At 38.1% G+C, this 13,147-nt stretch overlaps 1 protein-coding gene across 9 annotated transcripts in view; it reads left to right on the top strand.

Annotated features, from left to right (window-relative positions):
- Positions 1–13,147, top strand: part of SLC41A2 (solute carrier family 41 member 2) — a 158,833-nt gene that overhangs the window by 125,421 nt on the left and 20,265 nt on the right. For all 9 annotated transcript variants that reach the window (XM_055394189.2, XM_055394186.2, XM_055394190.2 and 6 more), the window contains 2 exons: positions 1,333–1,464; positions 2,839–2,987. In XM_055394189.2, coding sequence (XP_055250164.2) covers positions 1,333–1,464; positions 2,839–2,987 — 281 coding nt within the window. The remainder of the gene's footprint in view (positions 1–1,332; positions 1,465–2,838; positions 2,988–13,147) is intronic.

The raw sequence follows: 13,147 nt of genomic DNA, 5'->3' as shown, positions 1-13,147 counted from the left end.
AGGGGATCTTCCCAACGCAGGTCCCCTACATCGCAGGCAGATTCTTTACCATCTGAGCCACCAGGAAAGCCCTCACATGAGAGAGGGAGTCAGAAATGGACGCAGTTTCTTTCTCTTTTTTAAAAACGTATTTATTTATGTATTTTTGGCTATGCTGGGTGTTCGTTGTGGGCGCAGGCTCTTTCTGGTTGTGGCAAGCGGAAACTGCTCTCTAATTGCAGTGTGCGGGCTTCCAGTTGTGGCGAGCGGAAGCTGCTCTCTACCTGCAGTGTGCGGGCTTCCAGTTGTGGCGAGCAGAAGCTGCTCTCTAATTGCAGTGTGCGGGCTTCCAGTTGTGGCAAGCGGAAGCTGCTCTCTAATTGCAGTGTGCGGGCTTCCAGTTGTAGTGGCTTCTCGTGTGGAGCACGAGGGCTCGGTGGTTGTGACTCACAGGCTTTAGTTGCTCTGTGGCCTGTAGGATCTTCTCAGACCAGAAACGGAACCTGTGCTCCCTGCATTGGCAGGCAGATCCTTCGCCACTGGACCACCAGGGAAGTCCTGGACGTGATTCCTTGCTGTGTGCCACCAAGGTTGGCTCTCTCAAGTGTTCTGTCCTGCCTGAGTCTCTCTCACAAGCACTCATGGGATGCTTGCAGAAATAGTTGACAGTAGGTGTAGACTCCCCTTGTGTCCAGGATTCACAGGTATCCTTAATGATTATTTTAGCTCATGCTCAGCATTCAGCAATTTGAAATTTTCAGTTGTTTTCTTCCTACCTGTTTTTATGGCTACTATCTCCTTCTCTCATAATCTGTCAAAGTAGAAAGAGTTTGGGTGTCCTAATTCACCCTGGGGGTACTTACCACCCTTTGGAATTAATTTTGCTTCTTGGCATTAACTCCTCTTCCTCAGAGTACATGAGAGGATAATCTAGGTTAAAAGATCACTTTCTTGAGTATTTTTTTCAGTGTCTTATACCAATTTCTTTAGTAATCTGAGAAGACATGTATCAAGCCTTATCTATTTGAATAAATTTATTAAGATGATAAATGTGAAACATATTGTTACCTAATTTTACGTCTTGATTGCGATAGTAATTTTTAAAAATTACTTACTCTGCTTTCAGACCAAACAGTGAGTTAGATTTGAAAAAACAATGAATGAGTCTTTCATAGCAGGAATTTTATGCCTTTGGAATATCTACATCAACATCAAATAAATCAACATTTCAGAAGAACTCTTTGTTCTGTTTTATTGGCCCAGGGGGTGACATAGAGACATAAATTCAGTTGAATTTGTGCACATTATTGAAAATACGAAGCTAACTGTCTTTTGTTTTTTCTTCTGTTTCAGGTATTGGTGGTAATTTGGTGGCCATTCAGGCCAGTAGGATTTCTACCTACCTTCATTTACACAGCATTCCAGGAGAATTGCCTGATGAACCCAAAGGGTGTTACTACCCTTTTAGAACTTTTTTTGGTCCAGGTAGGTGCTTGTGGATTTTTGCATATTTTATTCCTGGAACTCTTCCTCTCTGTGAGTACAGGCAGGCAGCATTTGTTGAATACATATTTTGTTTATGAATGTTGCCCAGTTTTCTGTTTCTGAGAGCCAAATAGATTTTAAACAGAGTAGATTTTGTTCACTAAGTCTCAGTGAACAGCAACAACAGAAGACTGTGGATCAATTCTGCAATTGTTAAAGAACTTTGTATAGTTTTTCTTATTTATCTTTCTCTTGGATATCTTGTTTCTAAGTTAGGAAAGAAGAACCTTGTGCATATAAGAAAACATTGTTAGGTGATTTGGGGAAGCATACTCTTTCATGGGCTTCCCTAGTGGCTCAGCTGGTAAAGAATCTGCCTGCAATGCAGGAGACCTGGGTTCGATCCCTGGGTTGGGAAGATCCCCTGGAGAAGGGCATGGCAATCCACTCCAGTATCGTTGCCTGGACAGTCCCCATGGACAGATGCCTGGCAGGCTACAGTCCTTGGGGTTGCAAAAAGTCGGACACAACTGAGCAGCTAACCACGTAGTACACACTCTTTCATACATTAATCTTTTTGACCTTTCTAAATGTAAGCATTTGATCCCCAACAAGCAAAATGAGAGGGGATAACCTCAGTTACAAGGACATTGTTATGTCCCAGGCATATGATATCCAAAAAACTAAACCACAATTTTATTTTATTTTTGACTGCACTATGTGACGGGCATGCAGAACTAACGCAACCAGGGATCAAACCTATGCTCCCTGCCGTGGAAGCTCAGAGTCTTAACCACTGGACCACCAGGGAAACCACAATTTTAAACCTCACAGTTCTTGACAACATTTTTTTTCTGATGGAAATAAATGTATTGTAAGAAGTGTAACTTTTGAATGAGGTTCAGGAGTACCCAATCTTTTAATAGCAGTGAAAGACTTCTAAAGGAAAAATAAAATTAAAACATTTAATAACCAAAAAAACTCTATTAGAAGATGATTAGGTATCATTTAGTTATTTAAATGATCGATAATAAGGAATTAAATGATGTAGGAAAAAATATGTTCCAGTACTTTAAGAACTTCATATTTTTTCTTTTGTCTTCCCTCTGTTTTTATAATGTTAATAGTTCGATCAGTGTTCTTCACAGCAAGCTTTCATCAACCACCTGTCATTTAATTAATATATAACATATAGGGAAAATTTCTAAACATTAAGCAAATTATAAATAGTTAAAATTTATTTTTACCAATTGATTTGTATGTGATTCTGTGCACTATAGTAGTAATAGCTAGAAGTAATCCTCAAATTTTAATAACTGTGATCTATTATTCACCAATACATGATTTTAACAACTTTTATATTTTATATTACAGGAGTAAATAATAAGTCTGCTCAAGTTCTGCTGCTTTTAGTGATACCTGGACATTTAATTTTCCTGTACACTATTCATTTGATGAAAAGTGGTCACACTTCTTTAACTGTGATCTTTGTAGTAGTATACTTATTTGCTGCTGTGTTACAGGTAAGAGAGAAAACCTCTTGTAATTTCTATTATGTTCAGTTTAATGTTAAAGTATAACTAAATCTAAAAGCACAAGAAATATTTTAACATTTTAAAAATCAGCTGAATGCCTTCGTATTGATCTTCTTAAAACTAATAACTTTTAATACGATTTGATCAATAGACCTATTGGATTTTCTATTTTCTGGATTCTGTGTCCTCTCTCTCTCTCCTCTTTTTTTTTTTTTTAATTCTCTTCTTTAGTATGAATGTGCCTTGGCAGATAAATTCCTGAGGAAGAGTGCTTCATAGGAGAAAAATTTTTGAGTCTTTGCATGTTGTAAAATGCTTTGAATAGGTTGACTGGATATAAAATTCTGTTTCTTTTAAATTTTCTTTTAAAATTTTGAAAGCAAGGAGAAAGCTCCCTTGCTTTTTAACTTCTGTTACTATTGAAAAGAAGAGCAGATGCCATTCTCACTGCTGATCTCATGATACAAAACTACTTTTATCTTTCTAGAAGTTTTGAGAAAAAATCTTTTCCTTTTCCATACTGTTTTTAAATTTCTTCTGGTACTTATCTATGAGTTTTAAAGTAATATACCTAAGTTTCTAGTTCATATTTAATTCCCTTTAGACTTTTGCTAACAAAAGTTGAGGATTTGGGGGCTAGTATAATGCTGTATCTTTCCCATATGGTTATATCACAGTTTTGGGTTAAATTAATAGTCAGTGTTTCTGTCATTGGGTCTATCTAAACATTGTTTGTGCCGCCGTGGTGGCTAAGATGGTAAAGAATCTGCCTGCAGTGCAGAAGACCTGGGAGATTCCTGAGTTGGGAAGATCCCCTGGAGAAAGGCATGGCAACCCTATAGTGTTCTCCGGTGTTCTTGCCTGGAGAATCCCCATGGATAGAGGAGCCTGGCTACCTACGGTCCATGGGGTTGCAAAGAGTCAGACACAGCCAAGCGACTAACACACAGAAGCATTGTTTTCTCCAGAGCTGGATAATGTACTATATTTCCTTTTTGTGTATTTTATTTTTCTTAGGGTTAATAATCACTTCTTTTTTCATTTGCCTCATTTTATAGAAACCCCTCCTTAATTTTTTCCAACTGTTCCATCTTTATTTTGGCTTTTTAGCCATGGCTTCTTGCTAAGCTCCGTAGGATTTAGTACCTCCTACTTTGAGAAATCCTAACTTAAAAGATGTATTCAAACAATTCTTTGAAAAGGTATCATATGAATTTGGCCTTCAAGCTGTCTGTAGCAGTGGGACTGGAGGATAAGTATGTGGGATTATTAATATTCCAGTGGAAAAAAACTGCATTGACAGTGATAATGTTAACCAAATTAACTGACATCTACTATGTTACCTATATGACCAGTGTTGTTCCAAGTGCTTTACATGTAGAGATTCATTTTATTCTCACAAGTACTCTATGAGATTTGTTCTTCTGATATAAATCAGTGATTTTAACAGTGAAGTACATACAAAACAATGCATTGTGTACATAAAGGAGAGTAAAACTTCTGTTTATGCATGTCTACCTCATTTGTTTAAAATATTTCTTCTGTTTTTATGATTGCTTTACAATAATCATATTATCACAGTGTTAAGTAAAGTATACTTATTTATACTGAAGGACTGCATAAGCTAAAACTTTTGGAGATTACTGAGTAAAAGCATAGAGATGATAGAGCACAGAACTTAAGCCAGAAAATGAAAGTAATTCATACAGCGGATCTAACTAAAAGAAGAGAAGATGAGAAAAGGTTAAAAGGGTAGATTAGGACCACTGTAAAAAGGCCTTAATGCTCAACAAGGGAGACAAGAATCTACTCAAGGTAACAAAACCCTTGTGACCTTATTGATGTTTTAACTTTTCTATAATGATTTATAGTGCTCGAGTTTTTATTAGATGTCACTTATCAAATCATTCATTCATTTATTCCTTCAGTAAGCCTTAATTCTATTCATGATACTAGATGCAGGTATGGGCTTTAAATCCCAGGATGCATAAATTCAGGCCCTATACTCAAAGACTTACAGCCTGAAGAGAAGACTACTGAACAAATAACTGTATTATAATGTCATGTAACATAAATAAATGCTGGAAATAGCTATGCATAATTTGCTGTCAGAGGTTGGAAAAAAAAGCAACTAATCCTATCTGGGGAGTAATATATTTCTACTGTTCTGTAGGGACAGAAGTTATTTCAAATGCGTTTTTACTACTGGCTATCTTTATTGCTGTATATGCTATGGTCATTTATTATAATTTATTTTATCCATGTATGTAAGTATTATGAAAAATACTATTTTTAGATTAAGTTCCTATTTGTAACGTTACCTCTTTACCTCATGGATGGATTTGACATTTATCTTCATGGTTCTTTGCCAAGATAATGTCATGCACCATTTCACTTAAGTTAATGAAGGATATAAGACATTTATCTGAATTTATACAAATATTAGATTTCAACCTTATACTCACAGTATACCTATATGTCTTTTGTTAGCCTCTGATGTAAATTCTGATTGTGGGTACATGCTCAGTCGTGTCCGACTCTGTGACCCCGGGTACTGGGGCCCTCCAGGCTCCTCTGTCCATGGGATTCTCCAGGCTGGAATACTAGAATGGGTTGCCATTGCCTTCTCCTGGGGATTTTTCTGACCCAGGGATCAAACCCCTATCTCCGGCATTGGCAGATGGGTTTTTTTTTTTTTTTTTTACCACTGAGCCACCTGGGAAGCCCAAATTCTGATTAATAAAGTTTGAAAAACCAGAATTAATTAAATCTCACGGTGTCTTCAAACCTCCTCTGTAAAGTGGGAGGGATATAGACAGTCCAACTTAAATGATTTTTCAACTTTATGATGTGCAAAAGCAATAATGCATTCAGTGAAAATCATACTTGAGTTTTTGAATTTTGATCATTTCCCAGGCTAGTGATATTCGGTATAATCCTGTTTTAAGATGCGGGCAGTAACAGTGAGCCACAGTTCCCAGTCGGCTGTACAATCATGAGGGCAACCAACCAATAAACCAATCCACTTAAGACCATTCTGTACCCAGACAACCATTCCGTTTTTCACTTTCAGTACAGTAGTCAATGAATTATATGAGCTATTCAGTACTTTATTGTAAAATAGGCTTTGTGTTAGATGATTTTGCCCAGCTGTAGAATAATGTTAGTGTTCTGAGCACATTTAAGGCAGGCTAGGCTAAGCTATCTGGAGAAGGAAATAGCAACCCACTCCAGTATTCTTGCCTGGAGAATCCCAGGGACAGAGGAGCCTGGTGGGCTGCTGTCTATGGGGTCGCACAGAGTCGGACACGACTGAAGCGACGCAGCAGCAGCAGCAGCAGCAGCAAGCTAAGCTATGATATTCAGTAAGATAGTTGTATTAAATTCATTTAGTGTTTTCAACCTACCATGGTTTTTTTTTGGATGTAACCTCATCATAAAGTAAGGAAGATCTGTAGTAGTACCTGCCTCATAGGCACTTTGAAGAATTAAATGATTTAATCACTTGGCTTCATAGTACATGCTATATGAGTGTTGGCTGATGCTGTTGTTATTGTTACTGTTATTAAACACAGAATTATAAATGGTGAGTCATTAATCTCTGAGTGACAGTTGAGAATTTTTTTAATCTTGTAGTATTGATTGAATTCTCTTATGTGTCTTTTACAACTTTCATTTTTATGAGTTTGTATTTTTATTTCTCCCCAAGAATTAGATACCTGCCAGAGAAGATCTTTGTTTTTGTACCTGACATTGTATTATTCCAATGGAATAGTTTAGAATCTGCTTGCAAATTCTCAATTCAAATCTTCATGCTCCAACACTAACATATCTAACACATACATGAGCACACACATTCACGTATCTCTGTGGAGGCTTGAGGTTTAGATTAAAAATCTTGACCTTTCCCTGCCTTCTTCACTTAATCCAAATATGGAAGAATAAATAAAAACTTTTTAAAGATGAAGAATTCTTCACCACTTAAGACATATATTTTAATATTCTTTACTCAGCTGGCTTCCTTTTTTGATCTAGGTTTATATTCAAAATCTTGGTTGAAGTCCCAGCTCTTACTTAAATATTTCAGTCCATACCTGTCTTTCCATCACTAAAATCTGTATTTTGATTAGCTATCCCATAGTAAAATTTTCTAATGCATGCTTAATTTTTCTCTAGCTAGATTCCTACCTCCTTGAGGGTGGAGACCAAGCCTTTTGGTATTCTCCACAAGACATGATAGAATGGTTTTGTTTTGTTTTGTTGATTGGGGTATAATTGCTTTACAGTGTTGTGTTAGTTTCTGCTGTTCAACAAAGTGAATGAGCTATGACATATATCCTCAGCCTTTGGGGGCCTCCCTCCCACCCACCGCCGTCCCACCGCTCCAGGTCATCACAGAGCACCAAGCTGAGCTCCTGGTGCTATGTGATAGTTCCCACTAGCTATTTGTTTTGCACATGGGTAGTGTATATATCAGAGAAGGCAATGGCAACCCACTCCAGTACTCTTGCCTGAAAAATCCCATGGACGGAGGAGCCTGGTGGGCTGCAGTCCATGGGGTCACTAAGAGCAACTTCACTTTCACTTTCTGAGCAACTTCACTTTCACTTTTCACTTTCATGCTTTGGAGAAGGCAATGGCAACCCACTCCAGTACTCTTGCCTGGAAAATCCCATGGACGGAGGAGCCTGGTGGGCTGCCATCTATGGGTTCGCACAGAGTTGGACACGACTGAAGTGACTTAGCAGCAGCCGTGTATATATGCCACTGTTACTCTCTCAACTCAATTATTGATATTTCACTCTCTTCTCAGACTAGGATTCTTTAAGGAAACTTCCCCCCCACCACCTAATTCCTCACCCAACAAAGTGAAGTAAATCTACTTGAAAGAAACTTGATATCGAACTTATTATAATGACATAGTGACAAGTCTTTGCAGTATTTTTGCACTTACTCAGATGTCATCTTCCTGGAAGTCTTTCTTGAATACCTAATTTGGTCTAAGTGCCTTTATTCTCTGTTCCCATGGTACCCTGTGAATACCATTACCCTAGCTTTTCCACAATATAGTGACATTATCTGTTCATGTGTGTCTGTCTCACCCATTCCACAGAAAGGGTCTTTGTTTTACTCTTTCTTTTTTGGGTGTCTGGCACCTTGCCCCATCTCTAGTGCTCGATTAGTGTTTGTTAAACTAAATGACTATATCTTGCTAGCTCTGTTTCCCTATTCAGGAAGAGAAAAGTTTACAACTGTATTTAGGTACCAGAAATTCCAGAAAAACTGAGAAGTCTAAATTTTCTCCTTGCTCCAAATTTCCTCTTTCACTGACCTAGGTATTAAAATAAAAGGCAATGAAAAATAAAACACAAAATACCACAAATTCTGTTGGCATTCAGTTAGAATTGTAAGGATTTACTGAAATGTTTCGAGGTGAAATAACTTAAATACTTAGAGATGAAATATAGTGCACTTTAAGGGAACGTGCAAGGTTGACTTCAGATAAAGCAGAATTGGAAATGAGTTGAAAATGGATGCAACTGAGGGAATAGGACATGAGAGTGGTGTGGGGAAGTTTGTATTCTACTTTTGTGTATGTTTGAATTTTTACATAGTAAGGAATTTTAAAATGTTGTTTATGTACTTGTTTCTGGCTGTGCTGGGTCTTCATTACTGCACGCAGGCTTTCCCTGGTTGTGGTGCGCGGGCTTCTCATCGCAGTGGCTTCTCTTGTTGCAGAGCACAAGCTCTAGGGCGCTGAGGCTTTAGTACTTAAGGTTCATGGGCTTTGTTGCCCCTCAGTATATGGGATCTTCCCAGACTAGGGATCGAACCTCTATCTCCTGGTGGATTCTTAGCCACTGGATCACCAGGAGGTCCAGTAAGGAGCTTTTAAAATTAAGGTTTTTCAGAGCGTATTGACTTAGTGCTTTTGGTCCTGTAGCTGGTTGTTTCTTACAGTAAACAGTAAGCTTGAAATTGTCCGGGACGCAGAATGGCTGAGTTCATGTCATTTTTTGCCCCAGGTGCTCATTGACTCCATTTTTTTGAAACTGTTTTTTAAATTTAAAAATCTACATACTTGTCACAAATTTCCTTGGTTAGGTATTTATCCTGTGTCTTGAAATTAGAAGGACCCTAATGACTGTGCTTTTGTGATGTGACGTTAAGTCTGCATAAAGTCAGTAGGTGTGATGGATTGTGCTCTTACTCTTGTTCCCACCCGGAGCCCAGGAGTAGCCAGAGTAATTGGAATATGTCAAGGCTGGAGTAACGTGCCGAAGGCATGCAGTTTATTTCACCACCAGCAACACTGCATTTTGAGGGTTTTTTTGTTTTCTCAACATTAAGATTGGATCGGCACCAAGCTGACCATGCTGATCACCCATTCTACCTTTTATGCCGTCAGTCAGCATTTATGAGACTGCTGGCTATGGCTAAGGGTACAGTTGCTGGCTTTAAACGAGACTTTTTCATCTGCATCATATTAGCTCATGGAACCCACAACTTCGATTTCGTAGAGCCAGAGTGTACACTTTCTTCTGCAAACTTAGAGATGATTGGATTCTTTCTCGCCAAGCAGTCATTTCCTTTGCCTTCACATGTTATTTATTCAAATGCTCCATTGACTGCTCAGAACCTGTTAATTTGTGAAATCAAAGGCATAATACAGTATTCCAGGCTATGACAGACCTTGTTGGCCTTCCGCCGAAGATGTGCAAAAGGGAATTTTGATATCTCCTCAGGGTTTTCTAATTCATTTATTTGCCTCATTCCCTACAGTCTTTTTCAAGGATATAGTACCTGGACGCATAATAAACCTGAGAAGGTACAAAGATAACTATCAGTCAAATAAGCAGACTGATGATCTCTTCATCAAAGAAAGAACAGCGTTCATTGCAGTTCATTTCCCTATTTAATTTAAAACCTCTACTAGTTCACTTTAGTGTTTGAAATCCTAAATATGCTTCCTTTGTTTGTGAAGAGATAAAAGCTTAAACTTTGGGTGACATAACCTACAAAAGGCAAAAAGATAGGCCCATGTGGAGTATATTAATATTTGTTCTGCTATAAAATAGTTTAGTGGGAAAGAAAAATGAAACTTTTCTAGCCCGAGAGGCCTATTAAATTCCAACAAAGTGTTTGTTAATATAATTCAGAAAGAATGAAGCAAAACCATTTCTAAATGAAAATTTTAATTCCCTCTTTTAGGCACCGATTGTTTCATATTGAAAATTAGTTTGCTAAGAACTTTTCTAAACTTCTTGCAGTACCAAATACCATGGGAAATTCTTGTGAACATTTGTGGAAAACCTGACTGTATCTGTTCTTTAACGTGGGAGAGGCAAAATGTTTCCCTTCAGTGGTGGAATGATGAATTCTCAACTTGTAAAGGTGAAAATATAAATATCAGGATTTTACCCACTGTATAATGCTCATAATCTTCCAAGCGTGGTGCTAGTCACTGTACAAAAGAAATAGAAGATATTGTCCCTGCCCTGCACAGGCTTCTCTTAGCTGTGGGAAATATAAGATTTAAATGCATGAAATAATTAGAGAGGAGCTGAATACATAACCTCCTTATAACAGTAAGTTACAAGCATCTTCCCATGTACCTTAAGAATCAAATTTTACACTTATGCATGGATTTCATTCTTTAAAAGTGCTTTAGTAGGTTTGGGGTGGGGGGTGATTTAAAAGGGAAGATCAGAGTATACATTATATCTGATGAGAAGCTTGAATTCATGTCAGTAAATATGAAATTTCCCTTAGCAAAACAGTAATACTTATACTTGTTTCTTTAAAAATATTTATTTATTTGGCTGCACCAGGTCTTAGTTGCGGCATTTGGGATCTAGTTCCCTGACCAGGGGTCGAAACCAGGTCCCCCCCTGCATTGGGAGCACAGAATGTTAGCCACTGGACCACCAGGGAAGTCCCATATACTTCTTATTAATATAATTTTAAAAGCAGAAGTCTCTTTAGTTTTTATTGCTGCCTTTTCAGTAGGCAGTGTTTTATTTTGTTTTTTCATTTTATGAAAGTGAAAAGTAAAAGTGAAAGTCACTCAGTAGTGTCCAACTCTTTGTGACCCCATGGACCATGGTCTGCCAGGCTCCTTTGTCAATGGAATTCTCCAGGCAAGAGTACTGGAGTGGGTAGCCATTCCCTTCTCCGGGGAGTCTTCCCAACCCAGGGATCAAACCTGGGTCTCCCACATTGAAGGCAGATTCCACCAGGGAAGCCATTTTATACTTACATGCCAATTGCATCACCTTACATTTCCGAGGATGTTCATGTTTTCTCAAGAAAAAATATTCTCAGCAAAGCCCAAGCCCAACTTAAATGAGTAAATGAATGGCTCTCATAATAAAATTAGTAATCTGAATAGTGAATAATGAATTTCCTAAGAAGTGTTTCTGTTTCGTAAATAATAGTTCATTTGTTTTGAGATCTGTGTTGGTAACATGAACATGGTCACAGCACAAATGCAGATTAAGAGTAAACATCTTCCATTTTTCATCTAGTAGAACATGCTTGGGGCAGAAATATGGTCCATGTACGTCCTAACAGAAACAACATCTTAATTGGCAATGTCTTAGTTCTGAAGTCACACTGACATGATTCATTGTCATTATTTTAACTGCAAAGATAAATGAATAAATATTTTCACAGAAGGAAAGTATTTATAAACCTTTTAAATCACCACCTATGTCACATACAAAGGACAAAGGAAAAAAAGGGAAGATAAGATCAATGTGCAGAACATTGTAGAAACATCACAGAGCTCTTCATAGTCAGAGCAGAGTCTGAATTTCCTCTCTGCTGCTTATTCATGACTTTAGTCAAGTTTCGTAACATCCTTGGCCTTATTTTTTTCCCTCCCTCAGAGGATAGTAAGGGGGACTAAGCTAGTAGTATAAAGTGCTTGGTAGAATTAGTGCGTGTTCAGTCGTGTCCCACTCTTTGCAACCCTGTGGATTGTAGCCCACCAGGCTCCTCTGTCCATAGAATTTTCCAGGCAAGAATACTGGAGCAGGTTGCCATTTCCTACTCCAAATTATGATTAGAGAGACAAGCATAAACCTGTCTTGGGCAAACCAGAAATAGAGTGACTGCAGTGATCACTCAGATCCCTTCTTGAATTTCCAGTAGTTAGTTTTGTGAATTACCACTTCTCCAATAAAGAAGATTTTTTACAAAGCATTGTTGTACATAGTTAGTAATGTATATGCTAATATTAAAATTAAGACAGTATTTGATATTAAAGTCCATAATTGCTACTAAGGTAATATTAAGTTCAGTTGGCTTTTATGGGTTAGTCAGAGAACCCAGGCAACACATAAAGTGTTATTTTCCTAAAAAATTGTGTTCTAAGTCCAAATAGCTAATTTTGAATTAGTCTGTTTTTATGTTAGAAAGTATCTGTTTTTGCATTTGTTCAGCCTAAAAGAATCTCCTTCAGGTTCCCAGGTGCATTCTGTATTCTAATATCTCTGTATTTTACCTAAAAGTCTGTATTTACCTATTTCTGCCACAGTGTGACTTCTTATTTTATAGTGTTCAGCTTTATCTCCTGCTCGTCTGTGACTTCTGAGAGGAAAAGAGTACCGACTCTCTTGTATATAAGCTAGCATATCTCCTTATCACCTAAGTTGTTCGTTCTGAAATTTTTCCTTCTCTGACAATTCCCTTCGTGAGGTTTGGTGCTCTAGCTACTTTTTCTATATATATATATCTATATGTATATATATATATGAGTTTGCTGCTGCTGCTAAGTCGCTTCAGTCGTGTCTGACTCTGTGCAACCCCGTAGACGGCAGCCCACCAGGCTCCCCCGTCCCTGGGATTCTCCAGGCAAGAACACTGGAGTGGGTTGCCATTTCCTTCTGCAGTGCATGAAAGTGAAGAGTGAAAGTGAAGCTCAGTCATGTCCAACTCTTCGCGACCCCATGGACTGCAGTCCACCAGGCTCCTCTGTCCATGGGATTTTCCAGGCAAGAGTACTGGAGTGGGCCGCCATTGCCTTCTCTGAATATGAGTTTACAAAATGGTAATAGCAAATACTTATATAGCATATATTCTGAGCCATGCACTCTACTAGGCACTTCATGTACATGAGCTCGCTGAATACTCACCACAACCCA

This window comes from Moschus berezovskii, chromosome 6, assembly GCF_049115385.1.
Source record: "Moschus berezovskii isolate FMDL1 chromosome 6, NW_MosBer_1.0, whole genome shotgun sequence".
NCBI classification, from domain to species: Eukaryota; Metazoa; Chordata; class Mammalia; order Artiodactyla; family Moschidae; genus Moschus; species Moschus berezovskii.
The sequence above is the reverse complement of the archived record's forward strand: the minus strand, read 5'-3'. Positions and strand labels throughout refer to the sequence as shown.